Here is a 13,024-nt window from a genome sequence, read left to right as displayed (position 1 = left end):
AAAAGCCTCGTTTACATCTCCTTGGAGATAGCCATATCAATTTACATTATAAACTTTTGCTCAATATATACATAGTAACAAATCACATTTTAGGTAATACTTATGATTGCATAAGTCTCTCCCACTGAGATCTTGCATCTTATGCTCTTTAAAAAACCTTTCTGCCATCAAATCAGAACCACTCATAGCTGTCTTTCCATTGGGTTGCCTAGGCTGCAAATCACCTACGAAGTAGTGACAAAACTCATTAAAGTACTGGCGCATGCACACAGTCACTCTAATCTCTGTTTCTTGCTCCCTTTCTTGAACCACCATTGTAGGTGTCATGCCTGTCTGTCTGTTCAAATCTACATGCAGTTCCACAAGAGAGATGTCAGTCTCCTCCCACAGTTTATAGGTTGGGAAAATTGGCTGAAGGATCATCTATACATCAGTTCCAACTTGAAAGCAAGGCTTGGTTTTAATGTTAGAATTGAGAGACAATGTACTTGCAGTTGTATATGTGTGGTTTTGGATTCTTTTGTATTGAAATCCCCCTCTTTTATTGCTGTTAAGTACCATCAGTGTTATTTGCTATTATTGCTGTTAAGTTGTTAAGTGCCATCAATGAACTCTGAACCAGAGTGAGACTTTTTAAAACCCTTTCCCAATCGTGAACCATGATCTCTAGAAAGAGACAAACTGAACAGAGTTTCATTTGTTCATATATTATTATTCTCTCCTCCTCAAATACTTCAAATACCCTTCATATTCAAATTCACAAGAGGAAAAAAGAAAGTGAGTCTTCATTGTTCAGGATGAAATCTTGTTTCAAGTAATAAAAACCCAGTTACTGTGACTTAAAGGAGATGCTATTATTGCTAAGTGCCGTTGAGTCATAATGATCCTATGATCAACAGAGCTGAACCCTGTTACACCTTGTACCATCCTCCCAATCTCTGACATACTTGAGACTACTGCTGCAGTCACACTGTGTCAATCCATCTGTTTGAGAGTACACCTGTCTTTTGCCAGTTGTATGTCCCTCTTCAAGCCAAACCTAATGTCCTTCTCCAAGCCAAGCATAATGTCCCTTTCCAGCCAAGCATAATATCCATTTCCAAGGAGTAGCCTCTCTTAGCAACATGTCCAAAATATGTGAGATGAAGCTTTATCACCTTTGCCTCTAAGGGGCAATGGGGCTACATCTTCTCTAAGACATATTTATTTGTTCTCTGGGCAGTCCATGGAATACTGAGTATACTTCTCCAACCTGATACTCAAAGACATCAGTTCTTCTTCTGTCATCCTTACTCACTGTCTAGTAATCAGATGCATAGCAAGTGAGTAAATAGACCATGACCCAAATCAGGTGTGTCTTAAACCACAAACTCATATCATTGTTCCTCAATAATTTGGAGAGGTCTCTAACTGCAGACTTCTCAGTGTGATATGGTTCCTGACCTCCTTACTGTTGGTACCAAGATGTTGATTTTATGTCCAAGTAAGATTATATGATTGACAGTTTCAATCTTTTCTCCATCATTGTGTTGCCTAAAGATCTGGTCATGAGGATTTTTGTTTTCTTGATGTTTAGATGAAGTCCATATTGAAGGCTGCATTCTTTGACCTTCTTCAGCAAGTGTTTCAAATCCTCCTCACTTTCAACGAACAAGGTTGTGTCATCTGCATAATAGAAATTATTGATGAGGCTTCCTCCAATCCTGATGCCACATTCTTCCTCAACATACAGATTAAATAGGTTTGGAGAAAGGATATACCCCTAACACATATCTCTCTTTATTTTAAACCATGTGATAATCCCTTGCTGTGTTAGCACAACATCCTCTTGGTCTAGGTATAGGTTGCACATGAGCACAATTAAGTGGTCTGGAATTTCAATTCTTATCAACGTTAGTTATAATTGTTTGTGATCCACACAGTCAAATACCTTTGTATATTGAAGAAGAAAAACAAACCCCAAAACCCAAAACACCTTTGCATAGTCAATAAAATACAAATAGATACTCTTCTGGTATTCTTTGCTTTTAGCCAGAATTCATCTGACATTTAATCAGACTTCTGAAAGTGAGGAAAACTTGAAGTACTTGTTGCAGAAGATCAAATAATGCAGCCGTCAGTAGGAATTACATCTCAATGTCAAGAAAACATAGATTCTTACCACTGGATTGAAAGGCAACATCATGATGGATGGAGAAGAGATTGAAACTATCAACTTCATTTTGCTTGAATCCATAATTAACACCCTTGGTATCAGCAGTCAGGAAATAAGGAGACACATAGGAAAATTTGCAGTTAAGGACTTTAAATTATTGAAGAATAATGATGTAAGTTTGAGGATTAAGGTGCATCTGATTCAGGCCATAATCTTTTGAATCACTTTCTATACATCTGAGAGCTGGACAGTGACTAAGGATGGCAGGAGAAGAATTGATGCCTTTGAGCTATGGTGTTGGAGAAGAGCACTGAACATCCCATGGGTGGTCAAGAGAATGAAAAGATATGTCTTGGAGAGGCTGCAGCCAGAATATTCTCTGGAGGGAAGAATGATGAGATGTGAGGAAGGGTGGAGGGTCAGTGAAAGAAAGGAAGACCCTTGACAAGGTGGATTGGTGCGGTGACTGCCACAATGGGCTCTTTTTAATTTTTTTATTAGTATTCTTCACAATGAGCTCTTGTGTGTCAGGAGGTGTGAGGATGGCACAGAATAGAACAGAGTTCAGATCTTTTGTTCATAGGGTGGCTATGAGTCGTGCTCAACTTGATGGCCCACAACAACATCTGACATCAAAAATGATGGCTTCTTCTAAATCCACCTTGAATTTCTGCAGTTCTCTATGTACTATTCTAGATGGGGGTTTTAAAAAAATAATTTTCAGTAATATTTTGCTTTCATATTATTTTAATGATATTGTTTCATAATTTCCACATTCAATTGTTTGGATCACCTTTCTTGGGGGTGGGAAAGAATATGGATCTCTTATAGCCAGTTGGCCAGGCAGCTGTCCTCCAAAATTCCTGGCATAGACTGGTGAAGATGTCCAAGGCTGCATCTGTCATTTGAATATCAATTGGAATCTCATCAATTCCTGGGGTCTTAATTTTTGCCAATGCCTTCATTGCAACTTCAAATTCCTCCTTGGTTATCACTGGATCTTGATCATAGGGTACTTCCTGAAATATTTCAGTGTTGGCCAATTATCTTTGGTACAGTGACACTGTGTATTCTCACCATGTTCTTCTTTGTTTTTTTTTATTTCCATTCATTCATTGCTGCACTTCTCTACCTACCCAGGCCTCACCCCCGCCCCACCTGCCCACCCAGTTCACTCCTCTCTTTTAAAAGTAAAAGAAACACTCCCTCCCTGGTACACAATCCCCCTGTACCCCTCCCACAGTCCCAAGTCCAGATTTTTGCCCATAGCATCTCTAAGTATTACAGCTCAAAACTTGAATTTGTTTGAGAAATGCCACACAAGTTCTTCCCTTTTCCCCACCTCCACTTCTAGGTCTCTGCATATACCATTATCATACTTTATCTTCTTGAGCTGTTCTTTGATCTTCTATTCAGCACTTATACTTCAATATCTCCTCCCTTTGTTTTGGCTTCTCAACACTCTAGTATAATTTTCAAGATCTCTTCTGAAATCCATTTTGGTGTTTTTTTTTTCTTTCTCTGTCCTTCCCCCATATACCCACTCCCTCCCTTCTCCCTTTTTTTCCTCCCTTCTCCCCCCCTTTTTTCGCCTCTCTTTCCTTCCTCTCTCCCTACTCCCTTCCCATTCTGCGTCTTTCTTTACATAGAGCTTCTACCTTATCAGTTCCACATTTAGTGGTTTCTATTCTAAAGTGCATCTCCACTTCCAGGGGAATGGCACTAATCACTAACCACATTACTTACAGGCCATCCGGTAGCTAAGGAAATGAAAGAAAGAGAAAGGGCAGGGAATACACTTGTCTTAAGGAAATTTCCAAGAAGTCTCCATGTTGTTGTTGTTGTCATTGTTTTGTACCATTGAATAGGAACCAATCCATAGCTGACCCTCCAGCAGGTTTTCAGAGGCAATTAATCAAATGGAAGGAGACTGCCCATTCTTCTCCCATGGAGCAGCTGATGGTCTCGAACCTTGTGCCTTTGGGATTGAATGTAACTTTTTGCCACTAGGTCACCAAACTCCACCTACTTTTAGTAACATTTCCTTGGCCCGAACCTAATATCATTAGCTCATTCAGCCACAATGGAACTCAGGAATGTGGAATTTATTTTGTATAATGTGCTTCCAATTAACACATTGAGGTTCTACTTCATGAGGACTGAATGAATAATGGCAGATCCCTAGCAAGCTGCCGGAGCCAACAATGTAATGTTTGAAGTTTTGTTCCTGGAGACTTTTTCCCCTCTTTCTCTCTCTATCACATAGCTCAAACTTTATTCTGATGTTTGCAAACACACTTCTTCAAGGAGAAGAACAATTAGTAAATAACAGCCCCACAGTCACTGTTATAGTTACCAAGAATTTTAATAGCAGGATCTAAGCCAAATTCAAGCCCTCTGCTTGTGTGTTCTCATCTAATTGAGATCATAGTCAGTTTTAATTGAACACAAAATCTCCTGTTTTGTCCTAAGTAGAATAGTGTTTTCATTTTCTAGTAAGTAGATTTTGGACTGAGTCCCAATGGAAGCTATACTTTAGTGAGGGTTGCAATATTATCACATTCTAACAAAAATGTGATAACACTGGATACTTTAGTATTCTTTGAAGAGATATCCACCCTGCAGGTCACAGAATGTGTAATCTAAAAACAAGCGTAAGCAGTAAATATAGCTGTTGTTAATTAGGCGGTTGTTCTCATACTCCATGGAATTTCACAAGTTTCAAAGTGCTGTCTCGGGCAACAAATGGGAATCAGGCAATGCAGGCAAATTGTATTACTCTACTTTACACTCCCTCTGTGCTGCCTACATGAGGCACTTTTTAAAGAAAAGCTCTGTCTGCAGGCATAGGATGAATTCTGCTCAAATGCAATGAGTGTGTACATGTGTTTGTGTGTGAGAGAGAGAAAGTGTGTTGGAATCCTAACTCCTCTCCCTTTGGACATTTGGAATACAATTTTTATATGTTAAACCAATGAAGCTATATCAGTCGGTACATGATGTGCTTTACCCCACTCATTTCTTTGTTATAAAAAGGGCAGATATGACATAGATGTGAGTACATACTGAGGAAGATAGATGCCATATGAAGATTTCCACAGAGCACTGGGTTTACAGAAGCTGAAAGGGAACAGGAACAGGATTTTCCCTCTGGGCCAACACAGAGCCCTCCCCATAACCAATGTCCCGTATTCGGACTTCTAGAAGCTCTGATGTCTTAGATGTAAACTGTGCTGCAATACCAAAGGCAGGCAGTTTGAATCCTCCAGCTAATCCATGGGGAAAAGATGAGCAATTTCGTTTTACGTTATTTACTGCCTCTGAAAACCCACTAGAGGGTCAGCTATGAGTTAGTTCTGACTCAACAGCACATAAACACAAGAAGCAGCCTCCTGAACTGAATTATTAAAGTCTGGGACTCTGGTAGCCTAGTGGCAAGTTGCTGTGCTGCAGTCTGGAAGGAAAGCGGTTTGAGGCTACCAGCTGCTCTGTGGGAGGATGTAAATCTCCTCCCATGCGCTTAACTGCTTCTGACAACCTGCTGGAGGGTCAGGTATGGTCAATTCCAACTCAACAGTATACAACAAACAATTGTAGCTTTGAAGCTTTGAAAGATTCAAAAGAAAGAAGAGAGAAATGTTTCAAAGAGAGGAGCGAACTGGGGGAAGGAGGTAAAGAAAAAAGTGCAACAATAAATGAATGAAAATCCAAAATCTCTGTAAATGTTCATTAAAATTAATAAAAGTTTTTAAAAAGGCAGTGATATGTAAAACTCGTGCAGATTTATCTCTATGATTTATTATTTTACTTATTTCCAAAGTATACAATGATGTCTGCAAACAAAATCATCAATATATCTTGATTCCTGTGCTCACTTTGGCAGCACATGAACCAAAATATATCTTGACTCCAAAAGCCAAATGGAATGACAACAACAAAATGTCCAACCTCAAACTCGCTACCATAAAGTCATTTGAAATTCATAGCTACCCTATAAAACAGACTGTCGTGTTTCTAAGGCTATTAACCTTTATGCAACTTAATTCTCTCGCAAAGTGGCTGATGCTATGAACTGTCAACCTTTGGTGAACAATCACGTGCTTAGCTACTGTACCACTGTTGTTGTGTATCATCAAGTCAGAACTGACCTTTAGCAGACCCTCCAGTGGGTTTTCAGAGACAGTTAATCACACAAAAGGAGATTGCTCGTCCTTCTCCGGTGGAGCAGCTGGTGGATTGGAACTGTGTGCCATTGGTATTACAATGCAATTTCTTACCATTAGGCTATTAGGGCTCTTTATGTCTTGATCGTGAAATTATATTAAAAGACAATTTTGTCTCAACCTATATGCATAATTGAAATTCATTTTCTCATGTTTAAATAATTTAACTTTTTGTTAATGTTTAAATCTTTTTAAAAAATGTTTGAATCTATTGCCCAACAACACCAGATATTCATGTTTTGCTCAACATACAGAAACATATAAGAAATAATGACTACCTGACAAGTTCTGGTATGTTTGCATACTACAGTTTCATAACAACTTTATTGTTTGTTTCCATCAACTATTCCATTGGGATTAAAATATGTAACTTCCCCCCACCCCTGCCCCCAATCTTCTTCCTGGTAGATCGGCTGCTTGAGTAATCATTACATCTCTAAAGGAGTGCTTAAGTATTTAATCTAAATAAAATACTCTAAAAATTTATCTCTCTCAGCATCAATTTCTTCATTTTCCAATTCATATTTCTTCATGGCAACAAAATATCGAATGAAAGTCTCTCCTAGAGCCTGTCTCAGACACTGATCCTCTTCTAATGCTACAAGGGCATCTTCCAGTTTCAAAGGAATTTCAGAGGGTTTTGCATGATAAAGGTCTGTGCTATCATCTTGATCAGCCAAGACACCATCACTGCTTTGAAGACCATCCAAGCCTGCAGCAATAGTAGCAGCCAGCACCAGGTAAGGGTTTGCTGTTGCTGAGCCTAGTTTATTTTCTATCCGGGCACCTTTCTCTCCATGACATTTGATGTTAAAAGCACAGCTGTTATCATTGTATCCCCAAGTTGTGGGCACACTCTCCTTTAGGTCTTTGCTCTCTTTGGAATAGCGCTTTCGGCAACTAACAGCAGGTGCCATCAGGCAGCTGAGAGCTGCAGAATGTTTCAAGAGCCCTGCCAACCATTTTTTCCCAGTGATTGTGAGCTGTTCAACTCCAGAACTGCTGCAGAATACGTTTTGCTTCCCACTGACATCCCAGAGACTATGTGACAAAATTCCTGAATTGCATAATCCTGTCTCAATGAAAAAGCTGGCAATATAATTGTATTTTCTTGCCACTTCTTTGACACCTGATCTTAGAGTAAATGCATTATCTGCTGCACTGATGCCAAATTCTGGCAGAAAACAGATTTCCATTTGACCAGGTCTGGTAGAGGAGGAAAAGCTCTCAACATTGGCTCCGGTCTGATATAAACCATCGATGAGTTCCTGCATAAAGGGCTGGTCATGGTTATTTAGTAAGGGTGAAGCAGGAAAAGATATGGTCTTTGAATCGATAATTTCAGGCACACCAAAAATGCAAAAATCATAGATAAAGGCAGAGAGCAGAGAAAAGCCAGAGTCTTGCAGTTGGCTCAGCTGCCTCTTTGCAATGTACCTTGGAGAAGTCAGCAGAGGCTCACCAGTTACAGTGAATGTATCGCAAATCACTCTTGCAGTTCTGTCAGCCCACGGCAAAACTCTAAATGTTGATAACTCTGGCATCAGAACTATGTCACTATTAAAACATGTTGCTCTTATGTGATTCACTTCATTGTCTTTAGGATTTGGTATCAGTTCAAGATAACCTCTGGGCATGTAAACTCCGTGGGTCACTTTTTCCTAAATCAGAAAAGGAGAGAATAATCTCAGTTTAAAATGAAAAAGCAAGCAAAAGGATCTTTTTCAATCACAAATTAAAAAACAAATATAGCAAACAAACAAAAAAAGAGCTAGCATTTAACATTCATTAATTAACATTACTTTGTATGAGATAAATGTTTACTTGTTTTTTTAAATCAGAACTCCAAAGTTATTTTTATAAGAAACTCTTAATATATTAATGATAAGAGTTAAATGCTCAGAGAGTTGAAAATGCTGGTTAGCCTTTCTTTAAAAAAAAGATATTATAATAAAAATATTTTATGTACTCTTTTATTGTGTATTTGATTGCATAATTAGTATACTTCAGAGACGATGTGTTTTTGGTTATTCCATTGTAATCCCAGTATGAAACAGGCAATCAAAAATGAGGACTCCTTAGCCCTTCTCTGTAAACGGCTGAGGTCAGTTCTATGTCTCCCAGGACAGTTTTCCTATGGAAGAGGAATCATATAGGTAACAGCTGCAGTCCTTTCTTTGTTCACTTTCATAGTTCATTTGGGAATTAACTCCCTTTCTGTCTCAGAGAGACTCAGGAGACTGACTTGTATATGTGGGCCTGAATCTCTAAAGTTACACTTCTTACAAGGTTGTCCTCCTAAGTGGGATCTGAATGTGAGCAAATCTGAGCATTTCATTAAATACGTGGGTAAAGGTGGTCAAGTTTCTTGGACTCAATTTGCCTCAGTTTCCATAAATAGCAAAAGAAAATGTTAGATTAGATGATAGCTAGGGTGCATTCTACCCCTTACCTCTAGGGTTGAATGGATTTAGTCACTTAGTTACCTTTCCTATCTACCTTACCACATAAAAGTAATAGGCTGTGACGTTCAACAGACCCATAAAACAAATTCAAGAAATTATCTAAGAGAACATGGGTACCAAGAAGGGACTAGTCTAGAAAAGGTATTCTACTAGTCCATTCCCCTGACTTTAATAATTTTCCTCTCCAGCATCTCAATTTTCATTTCCAAATATCATATACATAAATTTAAAACATGAAACCTTAAAGCACTTTAGTACAAAACATTTTTAAGCCAAATTTTCACTGTAAGAAATAATAAGGTATTTTCCTACTTGTTAATGTTTTAGTTTTAAATTATGTATGCTAGTTCTGTATATAGCTAAAAAGAGGGGTATTGTGTTTTATTCATAAGATTTCTAAGAGTTCCTGTAATTTAAATCTGTTTATATTCCCTTGATTGTGAACAGCAGATAACAGCTGGGTTCCATTTCACTCACATAGTAGTTCATAAATTTGAATATAGCATAAAGTCATTCTTTACCCCTCAGACTATTTGACATTTCTCTGAATCCTCTTTTCTATCTCTGTAATATTCTTTACTCTTATGGGAATTTTGCTTTTATTTTGTTTGGCTATTTGTGACATTTTAGGGACCTCTGATGGTCTAGTGGTAAGGGGCTGTGCTGCTAACCCAGAGGCACACAGTTCAAATCCTCCAGCTACTCCATGCAATAGAAACAAGGGCAATATACTCCCAAGTGATTAACTGCCTCTGGAAATCCACTGGAGGGTCAGCTGTGAGTCAGCTCCAATTTGACAGAACTCCCAAACAATAATTTTTTAAATGATCAGAATTCAATTTACTCCCTATTAATTGTGACACATATATTTCAACAAACAGATGCTGTCCTAGATGTGCTCACTCACCAAATTGTGCCAAAAAATCTAGAGGACAACCACCTGGCCAACTGACTGGAATAGATCTACATTTGTCCTATTCCAAAGAAAGGTGATCCAACAGAGTGCGGAAATTACCAAACAAAAGCGTTAATATCTCATGCAAGCAAGAGTCTGTTGAGGATTTTCCAAAAACGACTGGAACACTACATCAAAAGAGAACTGACAGATGTTCAGACTGGGTTTAGAAGAGGTCATGGTACTAGGGATATTGAAGCTAATGTTAGATGGATCTTGGCTGAAAGCAGGGAAATGCCTATCTCTGTTTCATTGACTATGCAAAGGTATTTGACCGTGTGGACCACAACAAACTGGCTAATTCTGAGAAGAACGGGAATCCCAGAACACTTGATCATGCTTATGTGAATTTTATACTTGGACCAGGGGGCAGACATCAGGACAGAGCAAGGGACAAAACTGGGAAGTGTGTACGCCAAGGATATGTCCTATCTCCCTACTTTTTCAATCTATATGCAGGACAGATTATCTGGGAGGCTGGATTCTATAAGGAGAAATGTGGTGTCAGGATTGGAGTCATCGACAATCTGCGTTGTGCAGATGACACAACTCTACTTGCTGAAACTGAGGAGGACCTGAAGCACTTGCTGCAGAAGGTCAAGTACTGCTGCCTTCAATATGGATTGAGGCGCAATATCAAGAAAACAGATTCTCACCACTGGGATGATAGGCAGCATCATGATGGATGGTGAGGAGATTGAGATTATTAACAGCTTTAGTTTTCTTGATTCCCTAGTCAGCACTCTTGACACCAGCATCCAGGAAATTAAAAGAAGAATTGTGTTGGGATAGCCTGTTGTCAGAGTTCTCGCCAAAGAGCTGAAGAGCAATAATGTCAGTCTGTAGACTACAGTGCACCTGATACAGGCCACTGTCTTTGCAATCACTTGCTATTTTTCAGAGAGCTGGACAATGACTAGGGATGATAGAAGGAGAGTTGATGCCTTTGAGCTGTGGTGTTGGAGAAGGGTATTGAATATACCATGGACTACTAAAAGAATCAACAGGTTCATCCTGGAGAGGATGAAACCAGGCTGCACTTTAGAGGCAACGATTCTGAAGCTTCATCTGACATACTTTGGACATGTTGCAAGGAAGAAATAGTCCTTGGAGAGGGAAATCATGCTTGGGAAGGTAAAGGGACAGCACAAAAGAGGAAGACCCTTGATGAGATGGGTTAATTCAGTGACTAGAGTAATGGGGGTAGATGTGTCAAAGACAATAAGATTGGCACAGGATAGAGCAGGGTTTAGGGCTGTTGTACATAGGGTCACTATCACACATATTCTTGATAGTAAACTATTACCTGGCCAAAGCACTGGAATAACTTTAAACTCCAATATAGACTCAGTAAAAATTCTGATAGAATAGCTCAAGTCTCTGTGAAAAAGAAATCTGGGCCATTCTAAAGATGATGTTTTGAAATAACTCAAGGTGGCCAGAAACTACACTGCCAACCCAAATGCACATGGTTTAAATCCACCAGCTGTTTGGTAGGAGAAGGATGGGCTGTCTCTTTCCTTGGGATTTATTGCCTCTGAAAATTCACTGGTGGGTCAGTGATGAGTCAGTTCCAACTCAATGTTCCATAGCCACAACATACTCAACTTATTGCCATCTAACTGGGTTGCTCTTATAGTCAACCCTCCATTGGGTTTCTGACACTGTGAATCACAAGGAGGGGGAGAGAACAGTATCCTTCTTTCTCTCTCAGAGCATGTGGTGGATTCAAACTGCCAGTAAGCAGTGCAGCTCCCTAAGGGCGAGGCCCTCAGAGCTCCCTATATTGCCTGTTGGACCTATGCCTGACCTTTCAGTGGATTTTTAGCTGCAGTATATCAAAGGGGAGGAGATTGCCAAACATTTCCTTGGAGAGTAACTGGTGGACTGAAAGCTGCATCTTTGGGTTGGCAGCACAGTTCCTTACTACCAAGTCACCAGAGCTCCCTTATACTGCTATAATATTAGTGATATATTTAGGGAACTCTGGTGGACTAGTGGCCAGAAGCTGCACTGCAATCCCAGAGGTACACAGTTCGAATCCACCAAATGCTTTGCTGGAGAAGGAGGGGCAATCTCCTCCTATGCCAGTCAGATCTGATTTCACGGTACACATACAAAAGAAAATATTTTTTTTTACAAGTAGTGATATATTTTCTTTTATATAGCCCCTAGATGAAAACAACCTACTTTATCTATAAATAATTTATATAAAATCAGTCCTTTGATAGAACAGAGATGTAAAAGTTGGTTGTCAGTTTGGACAAGTGAACATAATTGAGGCATTCAGCACAGTATAAGGCATATCATGTTGTTATAAGCTGTTGAGTCGACTATGATTCATAGAGACCCTATGAACATTGGCTCTGAGTCTTCCTCTATCCTGAGCGAACCTCACTGTCTCTGACACACCTGCCCCACTGCAACAGTCACTGTGTTAATGCCTCTCATCCAAGGTCTTCTTCTCCTGTACTGAACTTCTACACTTTCAAGCATAATTCTCTTCTCCAGGGACTAGCCTTTCCTGACAACATGCTCAAAGTATGTAAGATGGAGCTTCAAGATCCTTAGCCAAGGAGCAACCTGGATTCACCCTTTCCAGGACAGACCTGTTTATTCTCTTTGAAGCCCATGATATGTTCAATACTCTTTTTCATATTTGGCAGGGGTGGCTGGGGAGGGGAAGAAGGGGGCAGCCGAAATTCTCTCCATATGTCAATTTGTGTCTCAATCCTCAGTAAATGTATGGTGCATATTAAGATGATTTTGTAAAGGAGGTTCAACTGAAGATTAGTATTTAACTATACAGGTTTTTTATACTGGTAACCTGTTGCAGTCAAGAAGTTTACGACTTATACTGAACTTGCAGGGCAGAGTAGAACTGCTTGAAAGGATCCCTGATACTATAAATCTTTTTTAAAGTATTTTCTTTTTGAACTTTTTTATTCTATTGTTATTGAGAATATACACAGCAAAACATGCACTTATTTTAAAGATTGTATGTATGTCTGTAATTTGTATTACAATGAAATGTGCAAGGACTTGGAGTCAGAAAATCAAAAGGGCCGAACTCGCTCAGCATATCTTAAGCTCGAGGAACTGAAGAACAAATTCAAACCTCCAGTTTCTATAAACAAGGATGCTTTCGACAGAATGTTAAATGATCCAGGAAGTATTAAAAGAAGAGGGAAGGAGTATACTGAGTCACTGTATCGAAAGGAATTGG

At 39.3% G+C, this 13,024-nt stretch overlaps 1 protein-coding gene across 1 annotated transcript in view; it reads right to left on the bottom strand.

The window, feature by feature from the left end:
- Positions 1-6,839: 6,839 nt before the first annotated feature.
- The window catches only part of LOC102862676 (lengsin-like), a gene marked incomplete at its 5' end in the record, with an annotated part of 25,334 nt that continues 19,149 nt past the window's right edge, over positions 6,840-13,024 (bottom strand). The window contains one exon of the mRNA XM_006902785.1: positions 6,840-8,039. Coding sequence (XP_006902847.1) covers positions 6,840-8,039 — 1,200 coding nt within the window. The remainder of the gene's footprint in view (positions 8,040-13,024) is intronic.

The sequence above is a fragment of the Elephantulus edwardii genome, unplaced genomic scaffold, assembly GCF_000299155.1.
Source record: "Elephantulus edwardii isolate Elephantulus edwardi_28Jun2011 unplaced genomic scaffold, EleEdw1.0 scaffold00450, whole genome shotgun sequence".
In the NCBI taxonomy this organism is placed as follows: Eukaryota; Metazoa; Chordata; class Mammalia; order Macroscelidea; family Macroscelididae; genus Elephantulus; species Elephantulus edwardii.
The sequence above is the reverse complement of the archived record's forward strand: the minus strand, read 5'-3'. Positions and strand labels throughout refer to the sequence as shown.